The following is a 19,598-nucleotide window of genomic DNA, read 5'->3' as shown; positions in this document are numbered from 1 at the left end:
TTCATGCCAACGTCTCCATGTTTAGGTCTGCCAAGCCTTAGAACGCAAATATTTGGTAAATCCTCAAGCATGTCTAAAACCAGATTCTGGGTCTTCGACTCACTAATCCTGGCTTACTAACATACTTCTGAGTATTTTTCTTGTTGTAGTTCATTTATTTTACTCTTTATTTTAGCATTAAACACAAAAGTAACATTTTCATCAGTCCGGTACATGTTGGTCCTTGTTTTAGTAAACTGGAGCTAGGAACAGGGCACACCCTGGCCTACTTAGAACTCATGCTTTGTCTTGAGAAACTGCTGTTTGGGAGAAAGTTATGGGTAACACAGACTTCAGCCTGATCTCCCAAGACGTCACAGTGGACAATTCCTCCCTCTTCCCAAGGAAACAATAATCAAAGAATCCTGCCCTTAACCCACTTTGTCAACCACCTGAAGGTTGTAGGTGAACGTTTTAACTCTTTTATTGACTATTCTAATACCTTCTGTGCTGGCATTCACCAAACAAAGAGGCAGCAAAAATGACAGAATGCCACCAGAAGGCTTATTTTGGGCCTTGAAATAAAGGCAGCCAGTATTTGCCCACTACAGAGGTTTACAACGACTGGGTCACCTTCAGAAACCTGTAATCGAATATCAATGTCTGGCTGGACTGGCTCCCGCCTACCTCCATGGTAATACTAACCCATTTCAACATTCAAATACCCTACATACAGTCTTTGTGAGCGAACTTGCCTCTGGCCAGCTGGATCGAATTCCAAAGCCAGGAAACAGGTTCTTTCGTCACTTGCATCTGATATCTGGAGCAGACCAATTTGGACGCAGCACTTACAGGTTCATGCAGTCCAGGACAACATTGAACATTGATCTTTACTGGCATTGTACCCCTTGGTTCCTGCTTACGCCCACACTCTCGTAAATTGATCCTGGCTTTATGGAAGTTAAGCTCCCTAAGCCTGCCACAAAAGTGCGCGATCACTGTAACGCTCCTTTCGCATTCAGGTGCCGCCGGGCTCATGTACCAAACCTCACGTGCCACGTGATTGCCACCAAGATATCTAAACTATTCAGCACACCGTCCTCTACCCAAGACTGCATTCTTGATCCCTAATCAATTTAACGAAGAATCTTGATCTGCTGTACTGCCAAGAAGCATTCCAGATTTAGGTTACAGATATATAAACGTAAACATCAGAGGAAATGAGAATACAAGGCAGCTGTGACAGCTGTTTGTTGCTTGTGAACATAAAGCCAAAGGATACGCGATAGCGGGGATTGCACAATGCATTGAGCGTGGTCAGCACATGGATTGAATGAGAGCTAGTAGACCCAAAGATCTTTTTTCTGGGGTAAAAGGAGCCACGTTTGCACTCATGAGTGTGTGCGTATGTGTGTGTGTATGTGTGTTACCTGCACTTATAGGTTTGAATCCCTCCAGTATCATCCATCTGAAGGCAATACACTTCTCACGGAAATAATGCCTCTCCATCTCGGCCCACGAAATATCTCTCACAAAAATTATCCAAAGCTCAAGCATCCAGACCTACTCGCTCCCCCTACTCCCACCAACTCACCATCTCAAGATTTAGGAGAAAGAGATCGGGGTGGGAGCCAGCTTCCTGGTCATCACCGCCAAGAATTGCAACTCCTTACCTCTGTTTTAAAGATCTGAATAATCCTATTGGACCTTTCGGAAACACCTAAAGACTTTACTCTTCTCTTTGAAGCTGCCATTGGTCTGATGTGTACACATGTATGCTCGTCAATTGATACCACTGCCTGTAACCAGCGCCTTGATGCCTATGGCTTTAGTGTGCTTAAGAAATACATAAATAAATAAATACTCAGTACAATTAAATTGGGTCATATTAATACCTGTTATTACAGAACTTAGAAGTGGGATGCATCCAACTGAAGCAATGTATAAGAAATGTGGTGTTGTTATATCATGTATACCAAGGATGAGATGGCCTCATGCAGCAGCTTGGAAAAATATTCTATCCCTTCGTTCAGAGGAATTGTGGTGTAACAGGGAAAGGCAGATCTCAAATGGTACCTTGAAAGTAAGACATGAAGATGAAATAAAGACTTTTTAAGGCTCTAGTTGACCTAATCGAAGTTCTTTAATTACAGACATGACTTCAAGTCAACGCCTACTAGGCCATTTAAATAACTATTTAGGGCAATTCCATACCCAACCTCTAGATAACAGCGTAATGCAAAGTAGGTGTGATGAAATTGCTACTGCGCTGCAGGAAGTGTAGTGGCAAAACCGCCTACTCAGGCCTCACACATCCACAAAAAAACAGTGATCCCAATTATAATGATGAAGCAGGCACAGTCAAGAGCTATGCCTCCTTCGCCTTTTGTGGTAATGTGGGCCGAGGGCAGGTTGTACTCTTAAGAGCTGTGTGAATTTGATAACAATAGCAACTCAAAAAGCAACTATTAAAACATTTCAAAATAAAGGAATGTCCAATCAATGTTCTATAAAAATATATTTACTTCAATTATACATACCATATGCAATATCTGTACTATACCAACACAAACAAAAAGTCACCCCTGTGCTAAGAACACAGAATATGCAGAATGTAGATGATGTTACAACTCTGGATAATGCAGCTGGGGTGAAAGGCAAATACATCACCACAGTGTTACCAAAAGAGTACGTTGTGGTTGAGGAAAGGTTCAAATGGTTGGCTTAGGAGTCTCAGGGTTCCCAATAAGGACCAAGCGTGCAGGGGCCTTGCAATAGTACCTTTCTCCATTTATGGTGGTTCAATGGCTTCAAAGCATGCTTATTAACGTTGTGCAAGCAGGTCGAGCCCGGTTTGGATGAGACTAGTCATAGTGATCCAGAAGGGGAGCAGGCATTGAGTCAGGTTCGAGATGAATCTCATTGCTGTTTGATACACGTTTGAACAATGCAAGCCAATGAAGCCACCACAGTTGATTCAACAGTCGAGTTTGGTCAATGAAGGTGTCAAGGCGTGGCAGTTCAAATCTTCTGCAGCGGTGAGCATCTTGCTTGAGCCGGAGCAAGCGATACGCTCAGCTGGCTTGGTGCAATAGCGAATTGGTTCAAGGAGCAGCAACAGTGGTCCGAAGAGGTGCAAAGAACAGTGCGAAGAAAAGCAGCACTCTGGATCTTGGTAATTTGAAGGCTTTCAAACACAGTGGTCAATGAAGATTTGATGGTGGGACAACACTGAAGAATGCAGGAATGCAACTGCTTTGCTTCTTTGTGGGTACTGAGTCCCAAACCAAGGGACTCAGGGACAAGATGGGTCCTTGTTCTCTTCACTCTCAAAAGAGGGAGGCTAGTACCTGCAGGAGTCCTTCACCTCCAGCGGGGAGCCTGGATTCCAGTGCAGCTGACAGAGAGTAGCAGGTCTTGTTCCAAAAGCAGTTCCCCCAAATGTTACCAGTGGGATGTTTAGGGAGCAGAGGGAAGCTCACCTCCCTAAACACCTTTCTGTAAATGAAGTGTAAAACACAGGAAGGAAAACTAAGCCCCCAGAAAACCAAGATGGAGGAATCGTTCCTCACTTGTGTTCTGCCCTCCCTGACTGCCTACACCCACCACTTTCTCTAAGCCTGCACTTCAAAGGGCTCGCAGGTGTGCAACCCCCCTGGGGTGAAGCTGATCTTTGCTTTGTTATGGAATTGCCTCTTTGAAGCCAGACTCCCATTACAACCCCTGCTAGGAGTTACTGGGCCATGCTGGAAGGAGTTACCCAACTTCCCACAGTGTCAATAGAGGCAAGCATCTTGCCCTTTGTCCAATTCACTGGAATGCAGACAATTAGGTTCCTGTAATTCACATCACCTTTCATATCTGGTCTGAGCTCACAGGGTTTTCACTATTATGCTCAGATGTAAATGTAATAATTATGTGAACTATCTGCCACCAGACCCTAGGTTTGGTTTATATTTCTAGATTATCCTGCCACCAGGCAATCATTTAGCATAATTAGTATGGTTTTTGAATAGAGGTCCTGGCTTACATGCAGCCACTGCACTGCAGTGGCTTTGCTGTGAAACAGGGCACCTGTGATCGCTGAGCAAGCCAAACATATAGTCCTTAATCGGACACCTGTCATGCAAAGGATGGGATGCAGAATAACTCTTACATCAAATAATCAGACCAACTCAGGAAGTTGGCAAAGTCTCATTCGACTGTTTCAATATCAATTGTCTAAAACAGGGAATTACAGCGGACATCGACGGACGTTCGCTCAATCTCTTAATGCATTTCATAGTAAAACCCCAAATAAGTGACGTCACTCTACATGGCAAACTATAAAACCTACGGGGTGTCATGGTTGGCTCAAGGGGAACATCTAAGTATACTTTCTATACGGAATCAGGTTGTGATTGAGTCTCTACAGTTAGGTGGACAACTTATGCACCCCTAGTGCAAGTCATCTCCAACATTTATTTGACACACAGCTGTTCTTTGGCTATCAAACGATAAGTCTCTTCATTATATGGCCATCGATAACTGGTTGGCATGCTCTTGTCATGGCTGGAACATTCAGCTCCTTAGCAGCATGCAAACTCATACCCAGGTGCTTGGGGTGGACATGACTTTGCATCCCACCCAATTAGCCCCTCATCTCTCATGGCCCATGCCTTCTGCCATGAAGACTGTCTTTGAACTTGGCATTGCAGTAGATTATCTTCTCTTGGGAAAAAGGGGAGTACAGGCAAACGCTTATTACAGTTCTGTTCTTCATGCCCAACTCTTATTTCCATCCTTGGCTCACATGACCGGAGACCACAATTCAGCTCATTTTCTAGCATTCAATTTTGTTGAATTAATAAACTTGGTACTCATGGTGTTCCTTCTTTGCACCTTAATAAGTGATAATTCAGCTTCTCACGTTCACTGTTCTTCATGGATAGATAACCAGTTCTTGGCTGCTTCAGCTTTGATACCAGGCCAAACACCCTCACCCTTTAAGTCCGCAATCGCCAGCTAATTCTTTGCTGTGACACACACAGCTCTTGATCCTTCCTTCTCCGTGAGTTTCAACATACTAAAATTGTGACACCGATGTCCAAACAGTATATAATGGCGGCAACGCCTGCGGTCTATTCGCTACGTATATCTAGCCTTTATGATAACTTGGTCTACTTGCTTTACTGCATCTGTACAATTATTAAACGGCTTGCATTTTCTGCAGTGCTTCTCACACATGCACTCTTCATTTCTGCATAAGGATGTTCACTTGTTTCCTTATTTCGTCATCAGTTTCTATAAGGTCCAAACATTCTCTTCTTCAGCCACCCTTCTTAGTGCGTCATGCTCATCTCTTGTGACATCACCAGATTCTCTTTCTTTTATCTTCATATTCCTTTGGGGATCTCTTCCAAGAGATTGCTATCTGTACAGGGGTACATCAGGCATGTCTTTCTTACTGGATACCTTTTCTCAAAGAATCTCTGTGGAATAGGCACAACTACTGGTATCAAGCATGGACAGTTTCAGGATTCCAACATACAGGCAGTAGAAGGGCAGGACTTCCTGCAGAGGCATTTGGCTGCTCCTCTACAAAGCTCTGTGCCACTGGAGAGCTGGAGCTGTTGTACATGGAAACAGCCAGGCACAAGTGTACACTGTGATTTTTAAATGGTGCTTGGTGAAAGGGGGTGTCCATTTACCTTACCACCCTTTCTGAGATTGATTACGTGCATCAGTTTATAATTAATAAAAATCACAAAAGCCACGGATTATAAATCCTTGCTAGATGGCACTCATTCAAAGCAGGTGAATATTTATTTTATGTTATTGATTTTTTTATAACACGCTTAATACTTGAGTTTGGTTTCTAAGTGCAGATCCAGGATTCAAACCTCTGTTGCTCTGGTCTTGCTTCCAAGACCAGCAAGTTTCCCCTGTGCTGGTTTTGCCATGTATCAAGCTGCAGTATTTTTGTCCTCCGTTTTTCTAATGCTTTCATCCGTCATTGCTCTGCATGGGTCCTCCCTTCAGAACCACTATTGTTCCCTTCTGTAAACCAAAAACACTTTTCAGCATCTCCACAGGAAGTTCTACCAGTCTGATATTATACTAAGTATTATACTCCCATTATTTCAAGATCTCCAAAAGAATCAAGAAGCTTCATTCCCAATTGTGGGGATTTCTGATCGGGGGTAGGCAGCAAGTGGAGTATCAGCAGTATGACTCTGTGAATGCTGATTGGGGGATGTGACAGCTGCAGCAACAGAGGCTTTAGGTCAATGCACTTTTCTCTGATATGTTTCTGTCCTATTTCTCCACAGTTTGATTTCACTTCCTGCCAAGGCGTGCTCTTTGTGCTGGTCATGGTGCTGTTCTTCAGCGGGATCCTACTTGCTGTCATCATCCCGTTCCAATATGTAAGCACCCATAAGTACTTTGCTTTCTTCCATGCCATGCTTGCACTAAGCCTCAGCTATTGAATCTGTTTTAACAGAGACATTTACCCACATCACTAATCCCAATACAAGCTCTCAATACAAAACACAACCTCAATCAACCCTTCATACACTTTCCACCTGTCCTGGACTACCCCCTCGCACATCACCCATCCTAGCATGCAATGCGTATCCTAACCCAAACCTTAAAACAGTATCTTTTACACACGCGACACATTTGTGTACTCACTCTTAATGCTATCCATCGTGGCAGTACATTTCACATACAGAACGCATTCTAGCACAACCTCACATGATACCCATTAAAAGAATATCTTTCACATACAGCAGCCATTTTAACAGAAACCCTCATACAACAGCCATCCTCAATCAAACCTTCACACATATCACTCATCCTAATATCACATTTCCTAGACAACCCCCCCACACTTGCACATCACACATGCTAGTAATATCTCTCACATGCAATCTGCATCCAACACATACCTTACCGTTTCAAATTTCACACACAGCACACCTTCTAACACCAACCCACACACAGTACCTATCCCAACAGTATATTTAACATTCAACAGCTATCTTAATAGAAACCCTCATACAGCCTCTTTAACGAAAAACCTTGATCCTGTCACAAACCCTCACACATCACCAATTCTAAAACTATTCCTCACACTTAGCACTCATCCCAACAGAAACCATGAAGCACAGCAACCATCATAGCAGCCTCTTGAAACCCTTAGGAATCCTATCATAAACCCGCACTCAGCATCCATGCCAAAGGAAACCCTCCAACTGCACCAATTCTGAAACCACAGGTAACCTTCAGCATTCACCGCAAAACACATCCTCACACAGAACCTTCACTAAGGCCATATATTTTACCCACCCAACCAATTCTAGCACAGGCCTTCACCCACTCTAACATAATTCCTCATAAGCAACATCAGTTTTAACAGAAACTCTCTCATACAGCACGCATCCTAACACGTCACACGCAACGCGCATACCAACACTCTGCGCAGTACTCATAACCACAATCCTGCTCATTCACCTGACTTAAAACAGAATAGACTACATCTCTTGAGAATTGAGTGCCTCGTCATGATGGATGCATGTATTCTCAGAGGGAGGCCTGTACTCCTTGACCACTGACACTCATTGCTTTACTAGAATTTATAATCTATCACTGTCCAGCACTGGGCCTCACCAGCTTGAATAATATATAAAAAGCATTGTGGATACTGTGAATGAACCCAGATTGGGTGTTCCTGCTGGATGGTGGAGAGCAACGAGAAGATTAAGATGAGATGTGTATCCTGATGGCTGCATCTTCTCTTTTTTTTAGGTTCCCTGGCTTCAAGCGATTTATGCTGTGCTCGGAGCGATCGTATTCACCATGGTAAGATTTATCTTCATGTGAATGTAGACTAGTGTTTGAAGTAATTGGAGCCTACTTGTGAAACACAAAGGGATCTTGCTAACAGGATATTCCTTGACTCCACTTATGTGGATAAAAAAGCATCGATTAACGAAAGAAGGTGCCGAAACCCCAGTATCCTCAAATATGAAAACATGTCCCTGGCATTTTAGCTACTTGCACATGCATGTTGAGACTATGATCAAAAAGGACACTTAGCTTGTGCTTCGTTGGCATACACCATCAGTTAATTGTATCTTACTCTCTGCTTGACCCAGGGACAGTCCACATACACAGCCCTCTATCCTCAGTCCCGCCCTCCTGTGCGGATTCAGCTTTATGTAACAACACTAGACAGTCATGGCAGGAAGGTTTTGAATGAATCGAACAATACTGTCAATTCCTCTGGGCAATCCTTCAGAACATCCTTTTGCAGCCTGCCATGCAATTACAGAAGGTCAAAGATCATTTGCAAATCAGGCATCGTCCCACCCCAAAAGAGGGAAGTCCCTTCTGCATGAGACCACAAGCAACCCCAGATATATTTCGGACTCATTGGGCATATTCAGTGAGGTGTAGTTTGAGTCTCTAGGCACAGCAAGCTCTGGACCCATGCCGTCCCACTTGAGGTGACTAATGTAACACTGAAGAGTGATGGCTGCATGACTGGACGGTTTTGTAAGGAATTAAAAACCACTAACAAAGCTCTGGGCAACTTTCCAGACCATCACTTTCACACTGCCTTTCCATTAGAGAAGGAGAAAGGCCATATGTAAATGGGGCATGGTCCTACTCCAAAAGAGGCAGTCCATCCCTAACAGGTAGGTCAGAATTCTTCTGCGTAAGACCGGAAGCAACCCAGGCATCTTACAGCCTAATTGGGCCTTATCAGTGAGGTGTAGCTTGGGTATCCTGAACTGGCTTGCATCTGAGCATACCTGCTGCACTCAGGATGACATATATAGCACTGAAGATTGATGCCTAGGCAGTTTCTACTTACAAAATCCACTGGCAAAGCTCTGAGCAACAATCTAGATCATTTCTCAGTCTGTCAGAGCATATCTAGAGTGGCTTAAGCTCTCATGCAGGAGGTATGTGACCTAGAAGTTCAGGCTGCACTGCCCTTTTGAGGTGGGACCAGCCTGAATTACACATGTCTTTGCCTTCTGTAATGGCATGGCAGGGTCAAATACAATGGTCTGAAGGAATGTCAGAGCAATGCCAATGGCTTTGATTCATTCCGACCCTTTCAGTTATCACTGTTTCAGTGTTGCACTGGATTCAGCTTTGGACAGTTGTCCAGTGGGTTGGACATGGCAGTGACCCTCACAACAAGGCATCTTGTAAGGGATACCAATGCTCTTCTCTCGGGTTCAATGCAAAGACACACAGATCGCCCACTCAGCTCGCCTTCAGGCTCCCCTCAGCCGCCTCTACTCCTTCTCTCATTCCAGACTGTCTTTATGTAATTCAGGAATGGTGTGCCAACAATGATCTCTGCCTTAATGCCAGTAAGTCTGAGATCCTCTGCATCGGAACACCAGCTCCCTCCTTTCCTCTCACTCTCTTGACGTCCACCCTGGGCCCTCTTCCTTCTTCTACCTGTGAGACTAAGAACCTCAGGGTCATCTTCTACTCTCCTTTTCTCCTCACATCTCTCAAGTCTCTAAGAAGTCAAGCAACCAGCTGCACCTCCTCAGAGGTATTTTTCTCTTCCTCACTTGCCCCAGAAGCTCACTGGGCCTCATTACCAGTTTGGAGGTATCCATGCCATTCTTAGCAGCATGGCTGCCTCCAAACTCGTGCCTAGGTCCACGTCCCAAAAAAAGGGAATTACCGGGCCATTCCAACTTTTGCAGGCCCGGTAATTCCCTTTTCTCAGGACCTGGACCCGGTACATCCCCATTCCTATTCGAGCCCCCATAGGGCTCAATGGGAATGGGGAGGATGCTAACAATGGACCCATTAATGACAGGTCCGTTGTTAGCATCCTGGTCTGCTCGCGGGTGGCGGTATGCACGGCTGGTCTGGCCCAGACGTGCATTCCGCCACCCGCAAGCAAACACGTAATGTGGCGGCCACTCCCTTACCGGCACCGTTCATTCCATGGCCGCCATACTCCTAATGAAGCCCACTGTCTCTAGAGCGCTGGTTCTCTCTAGGCTGGACTACTGCAACAGCCTCTTTCTGAATCTTACGGCCTCTACTCTCGTCCTCTACAACTCATCCAGAACAGGACTGCAAGCCTTGTCCTTGGTTTCAAGCCAAGGGATCGTATCTCTCCAACTTTTCAATCCCTTCACTGGCTCCCAGTGGCGGCATTAATCAAGTTAAAGACCCTTTGCATTGTTCACAAGGTTTCACAGGCCTGGGATCACACTACCTTCAACTCTCTCTTCCTAAATATCTGCCTTCTCGAGCTCTCCGCTCTTCCACCTCCAACTCTCTGAAGGTCAGTCACTTTTCCAAGCAAAGAGTTTGGGGCAGATCTCTTTCTTTGGCTGGGGCCTCCCTCTGGAACAGCCTCTTTGCCTCTCTGAAACTTGAGCAGAACCATCTCTGGTTCCGGAAACAACTCAAGACCTTTCTCTTTGCTTCTGCCTTCCCTCTTCCTCTCCCTTGCTGATCACCTGTCTGTTCCATGCACTGGTCACACGGTCACCCTCTGAATTCGGGCTTAGGTCCCTGCCTATCCAGCTGCAATCCTTTACTGCCTCTTGGCTCCCCTACACTTGTGGTCTGTATCTGTAAACCTACAGTCCCATCCCTTGCACTTATCTGCCACCCCCTGGCTGCACTAGTGTTAGGGAGAATTCTCAATTCTGTTCTAATTCCCTTCAACCTCAGAGACCCCCAGCTCTTTTGCTGGACTTTAAGACTATGGGCCTCATTACGACCCAGGCGGTAAGTTACCGCCTGGGCCGTGACTTTACCACCATGGCGTAAACTACGTTTACGCCATGGTGGTTGGCGGACTTACCGCCCCATTCCGACCTTGGCGGGGCGGTAAGTCCCCAATCCCCATTTACCCTTCCCCATTCCCATTTTTGCCCCATAGGGCATAATGGGAGTGGGGAAGGCGTTAATTACGCCACCGTAAATTACGGTGGCGTAATTAACTCCATGGTCCCTTAGCGCCATGGATTTTAACACCTGCTAAAAGCAGGTGTTAAAAGCGCCATGGCGCTAAGGGACCTCGTACTCAGGCGGTAAGGGTCGGCGCTGTTAACGCTGCCGTAAACCCCTTACCGCCTGGGTCGTAATGAGGCCCTATTAATGTTTACCCTGGAGTGAGTGAGACCCTTTGTCAAACTCTCGCATGTATTTTTGATCGGATTTGGATTCTGTATTCTCTTTATTTTTGGAGTCTGACAAACTCCATAGGCATCTACTTTTTGTATGGTGATACACAGCACCTTCAGTGCAGTGTCACAGAGAAATCATTTAGCTTTCTCTTAAGGTTTAAATACCTTCTCTTGGGTGAACTGATGTTCCCAAGAGTAATAAAGTGAAATTGACTTTACTTACCTCTGTAGATCCAGCACACACCATCTTATGAGGAGTGCTGGGAGGTTACTTAATAGCCCGTTTTTTCAACTTGCTCATGTAACATTTTTTATGTTACCTTCATTACATTTAATGGCTGGTGGCAGTGATTTGATTTTCCTACCATTGTGCTTTTCTACCACAGACTGAACCCTCAGCTGCAGTATAGCACCCTGTTCTATGTTCTTTCATTATCAGGGTATCTAACGAGGAAAAAATAACGAAAAAGTGCATCCCATTTTTATTTTTTGGTGTGGAGTCCCCCCCGCAAATCTCCTCTCCGGCACCTATTTTTTACTATTCCAAACCCCTTATCTGCCCTTTCCCACCCACCCCTACAAAATGTGATGAACTTTTTCTTTATTGTTTTCACATTTAAAATGCAGGCATTAGAAAGCCTGGCGATGAAAGGACATCATGGGTGACCATTGTGTCGAAATGGCCCTGTTGTTCTTTTTTCACCATTGCTTGTTAGTGAAGTGTGTCTTGTTTTACTCTGTGCACCAAACCAGGTTTAATCCTTTTGTTTGTTTTGACTTTGGCGGGCTTCAGTGCTGAACCCCGCTTCTGGCTCCAGTGTGTCTGGCAGGGCAGGAAGCAAGGGAGGTGCCAAAACTCCCTGTCCTTAGTCTCCTTGGTCACCTGAATGCACCCAGTGCTGATTGGCGGCATGGATGTCCTTAGTTTAGTTTAGTTTGTTTATTTATAAAGCGCATCCGAACCCTCAGGTAGCTGGGCACATAATCATGTGCACAGCAGAGTTACATATCGTTACACAAACACCTTAATACACCACTCAGAGCATACATTAGTCCAGGCTCTGAGTAGTTACATACAATAATAAATTAGTTTAAATTAGTATACAAAGAAAGGGTACAAGATAGTTACAGTGGAGAGTGAGGACCGGGTTACAGGGTGGTCCTGAATTGGATCAAGCCAGGGTGAACATTACTACATGGTGGCGAACGGCGGCTGGCCGAACGTGTCATTGAGAGGTTGGATGTTTAGGCTAGGAACCATGATTTCACCATGGCTCTGAATGGCCAGAATGCAGCTTCCAATCTAATTGCAAGAGGGAGGGTATTCCACCATTGTGCTGCGAGCACTGGGAAGCTTGAACCTCCTGCTGTTTTTAGGTTATAGTTGGGGATCTTTAGTTGGTGCAGGTAAGGGGTTCTGGTGGGTCTAGTGGAGCAATGTCTAGCAAATTTGTCTGAGAGGTAGCGAGGGGCGGTGTGTGACAGGCACTTATGGGTGATGACCAGGGTTCTTAGCTTGATTCTGTCGCGGATCGGGAGCCAGTGGACTTCTTTGCTGGCCGTGGATATGTGAGCCTTGTGCGGGAGGTTAAGGGCTCATCGTAGTGCATTATTTTGCAGGATCTGGAGCCTGTTCAAGTTTTGTGTGGTAGTGCCTAGGTAGAGTGTGTTGCAATAGTCTAATTTAGACAATATCAACGCTCTTGATAAGGTGAGGCAACTAGAGGTGGAGAGAAAAGGCCTACAGGCATTGATCAATTTATTGGTGTAGGTGGCGGCTGAGATGGTGGAGTTTATTTGTTTTTTTAGTGACAAGGTGGAGTCGAGGTACACACCTAGTGTTTTGACCTCTTTGGAGACTTTTATGATGTTGCCGTCAATGGTAAAGGATTGATACCTTTGGTCTAGTTTGTTGAGGCGAGCCTGGGAGCCTACGATAAGCAGTTCTGTCTTATCGTTTTTGAGGCAAAGACTGTGTGTTGCCATCCAGGCTTGGATTTCTAAGTAGATTTCATTAAGCTTTGCGACATCTTCTTCATAGCTGCCAGTGAGAGTGATGAGGACCTGGGTGTCGTCTGCATAATTAGTGTAGCTGCTACCCAGATCGTCAAGACGGTCAAAGAGGAGCTTCGTGAAGATATTGTAAAGTGTGGGGGAGATGCAGGAGCGTTGGGGCACTCCACATGTGATTGGGATAGGGTCCGCAACCGCGGTGGGGGCGAAGACCCTAGTCGACCTGTCAGACAAAAATTACTGGATCCACTTAGTGGCATTCTGAGAGAATGCAGCAGCCGAGGAGAGGTGTTGAGTGAGGATCTGGTGGTCAACCAGATCGAAGGCAGCAGATAGATCCAACAAGAGCAAAATGGCCAGTTTGCCCTTATCTTTGGCATCATCCATTTGGATTTTTAGATCCAAGACGGCAGTTTCAGTCCCGTGCCTTGGTCTAAAGCCGGATTGTCGCAGGCCTAGGAGCTTGTTGTCTTCCAAATGTTGTTGTATTTGGAGGTAGGCAACCCTGTCTAAGATTTTGAGAAGAAATGGGACTGTGGTGATGGGCCTGTAATTTGTGGGGACGTTGGGGTCTAGGTTGGGTTTTTTGAGCAGGGGTAGGACCCACGCTTCTTTGATGTTATTGGGGACCACTGAGTTTTTGAAGGAAGCGTTGATCAAGGAGGTGATGAGAGGTGCTAACTCATTAGCCCCGTCTTTGATGACGGAGGCGGGACAAATGTCACCTTTGCAGTTGGATGGTTTGAGACTGGCGATTATCTTGATTACTTCCTCTTCTGTGACTGGTGAGAAGTGGAAGGAAGGGCAATTAGGGGTGGTGTGGTTTATTATGCTGATGGGATTCTGTTTGGAGGCAAGGTTGGCTTTTTTTGCTTCTATCTTACTTTGTAGTAGGGCAATTTTATTAGCGAGGGCCAGCTGGATATTATTGCACCAGGCCTTGTCTTTAATGCAGTCCTCTGAAGGAGGCAGTGGTGATTCGAGTTCCCTTAGTATAGAGAATAGTTCTTTGGTGCCAGATTTGGCGTTTTGTATTCTCATGTTATAGATCTCTTTTTTAGCATTTAAGATGGCGGATTTGTAGGTGGAGGCTGCTGAGGTGAACTTATCTTTAGTGGAAAGAGAAGGGGCTTTTCTCCAGCTAGTTTCTGCAGTTCTTTTGATATTGCGGAGAGCCTTTAATTCTGCTGAGAACCAGTTGTTGGAGTGGGAAATGGGTTTGGCTTTTCGTTGTTTAAGAGGCGCTACCTGGTTGAGAGCTAGTTCTAGGGTATTGTTGTGTAGGTCTACAATGGCTGATGGGTTGTCATTTTGTGTGGGTAGATTAGTTTTACTGATAGGCACGAGAAGAGGTCTAAGGTTCTCTATAGTGATGTTGCGGTTATTTCTGGAGATTATTTGAGGTAACTTAGTGGGTAGTGTGGTAGATGGTATGGATCTGGGTAGAGAGAAGGTAATAAGGTGGTGGTCAGTCCAAGCACAAGGAGTGATGTCGGGCAGTGAGAGGTTGCAGTTGGCGTCTGCAAGCCAGTCCAAGGATCTTCCTTTTGTATGTGTAGGTTTATTAATGTGTTGGGTGAGGCCTAGATGAGTAATGGTGTCATTAATGGAGGTAGCCTGATTGTCATTGGGGTCATTAAGTCCCAAGTTGAAGTCGCCCGTAATGATGATTTGAGATTTAGGTTTCAGGTTGGTAGTGAGTAAGAGAGAGATATCTTCTTCAAAGGTGGAGGGGGGTCCTGGAGGTCTGTATATAATGTGGAGAAGGATAGATTGGGTGTCAGATAATGGGAGTTTGACGGATAGGAGTTCGGCTGAAGGTACGGTTGTGCTAGTTACTTCTCTGATGTTTAGGGTGGATTTCGCAATAATTGCTATTCCTCCTCCTATTCCATTTTTTCTGTAAGGTCGGATGATGGTGTAGTTATCCGGGGTGGCTAGAGCTATTGTGGGACCGGCTGCTAGGTGGAGCCATGTCTCTGTGATAGCGATAAAGTCTAGGTGGTTGGTGGAGATAATGTCGGCGACATCAGTAGCGTGGGCTACCAATGAGCGTGCGTTGATGAGAGCTCCCTTGATAGAGGTCAGTGGAAGGTTGACTTTCATGTGTGGTGGTGGGTGAGGTGTTGCAGGCTTGTGGCTCGGTGGAGGCTCAGTAAGTGAGGTGGGCTGCGTGAGATTCCTAGCCTGATTAGTTAGCATTCAGGTGAGTTTTACATCAGTGCGATGGCTGAGTCTAGCGTTTCTAATCATGGTCGGTGGGGCTGCGTTCAAGAAGGTGGTAGAGGGTACAACAAGGCGAGAAGCTAATCTTGTATTTCTAAGAGGTGTGGGACAGGGTATTAAGGGTGTAGGTGGGCTGGCGAATCTGTTTATCCAGTCCGCTGGAGATAGTAAGTCTGGGTAAAGTGGTGTGGTTGTGTAGGCACAGTTCTGAAGTGAGATATTCTGGAACAGAGGGAGGAGAGTAGCCATAGTTAGAGTGGCACCGCTAAGTGAGGCCATCATGGGTAACTTGGCTCTGGAGATAGAGGCAGTGAGGTTCATAAATTATTAGCAAGAATAGTTTGTACGTTCAGCTAACGTGTGTGTGGACACTAGTTAGGCGTTTCAATGGCAATAACATGGGCATCAACTCAAATTGCAGTCAACTCAAATTGCAGTGTGCAGAGGGCAGTGTGGAATGCAATTCAGGGCGCAGGGCAACTCTAGGCTAGTCAATGCAATTTACAAATGGGCTAAATGCAATTCAGTGCTCAGGACACCTCTAGGCTAGTCAATGCAATTTACAAATGGGCTAAATGCAATTCAGGGCGCAGGGCACTTCTAGGCTAGTCAATGCAATTACAGATGGCTAAATGCAATTCAAGGCGCAGGGTACCTCTAGGCTAGTCAATGCACTTTACAAATGGGCTAAATGCAATTCAGGGTGCAGGGCACCACTAGGCCAGTCAATGCAATTACAAATGGGCTAAATGCAATTCAGGGCGCAGGGTACCTCTAGGCTAGTCAATGCAATTACAAATGGGCTAAATGCAATTCAGGGTGCAGGGCACCTCTAGGCTAGTCAATGCAATTTACAAATGGGCTAAATGCAATTCAGGGCGCAGGGCACCTCTAGGCTAGTCAATGCAATTACAGATGGGCTAAATGCAATTCAAGGCGCAGGGTTCCACTAGGCTAGTCAATGCAATTACAAATGGGCTAAATGCAATTCAGGGCGCAGGGCACCTCTAGGCTAGTTGATGCTAAATAAAGAGACATTTGGGTGCGATGCATCCATTGAGTGTCGTAGTACATCTTAGATAAAGTACATAGTGTAATAGTGCTGCTGAGCAGTAGGCGCTAAATGGCGCAGTAGGGTGGGAAGGCCAGGTATAACAAGACATGCAGGCACATCACCCACAAGACACATTTGGCAGTGGGAGTAGATGAGTAGGGAGGAGGGTGACAATGCACGTGATTCAGGCAAGGGGCATGGTCATAGCAGTCAGGCTGTATAGGCATAGGCAGGACCATCAGTACATGTTGAGAGAGTGGTCACACGTATGTGCACTGAGGCAGGTTTGGTCTACTGTGGCAGTGCAGTGTCTGAGGAGGGATGGAGGAGTAGTAGCTAGCAGTTAGCAAGCAACGAACATGATGAGCCAACATGGCTAGTCTGAGTGGAGGCAGGGCGGTTGCACCGCAGGACGGAGTGACTACACAATGTAATGACAGGCCATATCTGAACAGTTAGCAAATAAACTTCGGTAATGCCGCTTTCACAATTAGGCAGAGCACTGGCACGCAGTGAGAGCTCTATTAAGCGAGGGGGTGCATACGGACTAGGATGTGACCGAATATCAATCGGAGCGTCCCGACTAAATTCGTATGTCGGTAGGAATGAAGCGGAGTTCAGACAGTTCGAATGGGTTTACTATGTAAATTGTCTTAAGGTTCGAGGCAGCGGTTCCTTGTCTTGCAGTCCTTTATCCCTCGCATGGCACTTGCTGTAGGCGGGGTGGTGGGCGGCAGAAAAACGGGCAGAGAGTATGGGCAAACGGCGAGGAAGGCTGAGGACAGGCTTGGGACAGGAAGCCTTTGTGGTCCTGCCTTTGTGGAAATGCCGGCTCCCGCCTCGCCTTCTATTGGCCCTTACAAGCGGGGCAGCAGCCAATCAGTGGCCACATGGAGCTCAACACAAGAAGCTAAGGTGCTGTTTAACAGAAACTTCGGCGGGCGGCCATCTTGGAATGGTGGAACCGCATGGTCATCAATGGAGGTTCACTCCAACGTTTGTAAAGGCAAGCAAGAGCTGATGGCCAAATATATTTCGCTCTTTTATGCAATTAGGGCAATTGTGGCAGCAGAATTCGGCAGATATTCAGCATCAGTGGCAGTTGGTAATTTTCGTGTGGTTGTGCAGCACACTAAGCCTTAAGGCTTACCTTGTATCACAATGTGCCTGCACAGCTTCTCCATTGGCAGGGACTGCAACATACATACCAAAATAGTATCATGGTACAGTAGACGATCTAGGTAAGAAAATTGTCACCCAATGGCATTAAGAGTTGGAAATGTAACACTTCTTACTTCCACTGAATGCTATTTTTTGACTTTTTCTCGATCAAGCCAATTCCTTCCAAAACATTGGTGATGTCATAGATCCTTCTCTTCTGCCTCACAGCAAGAGTATCAGCTGCCACTTTCAGATCCAGGACGCCGTCCTTGGCTTCCTGCAGAAGGGTGACGAACGTGATGGTGAGCAGTCCCAGGCTCTTCTCGTGGCGGCTGGAGGCGCCGCTCAGGGATTCCGTGGTGGCAGTGGAGGCGGCAGCAGCAGCCATGCTACCAGCACCGCCTCCTGCAGCCTTCCGCCTCCTCTGTTTGAATGGGAGAAACCTGCATAAAAGGAGAGACTTCTTGAACAGAAAACAGAGTCGACCACTGGACGAAACATCCAATGAAGGAATCGTGAAGAGAAGCTTGCTGCATCCTCCTGGACCACTCAAGTGCCCGGTGACTGCAGCAGTGCTGAAACTGCTTTTCCAAAATGACTAGAGAAGCTCAGGTGAGGACGACTTCTTCGCTTGGCTTAGAGGGACCAAATAACCCCAAGACGAACTTTGCTGAAAGACCTTCCCCAACTGGCTGTACTTCTTTGCTCCTGCTGGAACCGAGTGCCAGGGGTCGAGAACTCTGTAGTTGAGTGCATCGTCTTTAAGGTTGGCCAGAGCTCCAGGAAGATCCTGAGCTCGCTCCCGAAGTAGAACGACCTAAGCTCAAGTCACCTCACCAGAGTGCTGGATTCAAGGAGCAAAAAAAGTCCATCAAGTGTCCAAGATCTGCAGTGGTGCTATTGACCGGTAGCCGAAACCGTGAAGTGCCGCTATTTTGAAAAGAGCCCGTAGCTGCAACCAACCTCCGAACTGCTGGGCAGGAGTCCTCCAGAGGTCTTCCCTCTTGTTCCCACGACTGAGGCCCAGGAACATAGTATCTGCAAATCTGCAACCAGGAAAGAAGCCAGCTGGACCCTTTTCTTCTAACCTAGGTAGTGTTCTGACCAAGGGGTACTTACCTCTTTGTCTGTTGCTTGCATTATCTCACCTGAGACTTGCAGTAGCTGCTTTTTGCAGAGCTGATCTCAGTTCTACCTTTCACAAGCCTAACAGCTTGTGGCCCAGCAGTGATTTTCTACACACTCTCTAACTTTGTGCAAGACTTTTGTGGTATCTAAGAATTGCCTCAGATCCATGGACATTTTTCAAATTGACTTTGGCTGTCCTGGCTCCCTGCAGACTCTTCCGTCCCATTGACTTTGATTCCAACTTTCCCTCATAGGTGGTAACTTGTTTGAAACTGTTATTGCTGGGCAAAGTTTTTATTTAGACTTCATTGGGTGATTGTAAAAGTGTTCACATGCCCTCAGAACCTGTTAACCTTTTTCCTTCCATTAACCTTCCCTTTTCACAACCTCATAATTTTACAAAGTGCAAATGTGATATATAAATGCCGATACTGTCCTAGTAATTGAAGTCACTACAGGGTGTAGTAATTGTGTATGAAGCATCTTTAACAAATATGTACTTGCTGATTATGAGAATGTGCTGTGAAACAAATTTTGATTGTTGCACATAGACCTTTTTAAAGAATGCTTATTTAAACTAACTGTTAAATAAAGAAATAATTATTTTACTAGAAAACCTTGAGTGTAAGTGTTATTTGGATACGTGTATGTGTGGATTTTGATGCTACAGCTCTGCAGCTCATATTTACCCCTCTTGAGAAAAGTGGGGCTGCTCAATCACTCTACCAACTTGTGCATGTAGTACAGACCTATACCAATAGGTGGGTTACCTAATACCAAGAGGACAAGACTGGTGTAGTCTCCCACAGGGTTACTGCATACAATCTTGCTTAACAACTTATGAGAACCTGCACTCGCCACCGGTTGGC

General features: G+C 45.8%; 1 protein-coding gene across 1 annotated transcript in view; it reads left to right on the top strand.

Moving 5' to 3' along the window:
* Positions 1-19,598, top strand: part of FAIM2 (Fas apoptotic inhibitory molecule 2) — a 342,143-nt gene that overhangs the window by 207,551 nt on the left and 114,994 nt on the right. Inside the window, exons 10-11 of the mRNA XM_069653661.1 lie at positions 6,291-6,386; positions 7,771-7,824. Of these exons, the coding sequence (XP_069509762.1) occupies positions 6,291-6,386; positions 7,771-7,824 (150 nt within the window). The remainder of the gene's footprint in view (positions 1-6,290; positions 6,387-7,770; positions 7,825-19,598) is intronic.

The sequence above is a fragment of the Ambystoma mexicanum genome, chromosome 3q (assembly GCF_040938575.1).
Source record: "Ambystoma mexicanum isolate Mex_15411 chromosome 3q, UKY_AmexF1_1, whole genome shotgun sequence".
NCBI classification, from domain to species: Eukaryota; Metazoa; Chordata; class Amphibia; order Caudata; family Ambystomatidae; genus Ambystoma; species Ambystoma mexicanum.
This window is presented reverse-complemented; position numbering and strand designations above follow the sequence as displayed.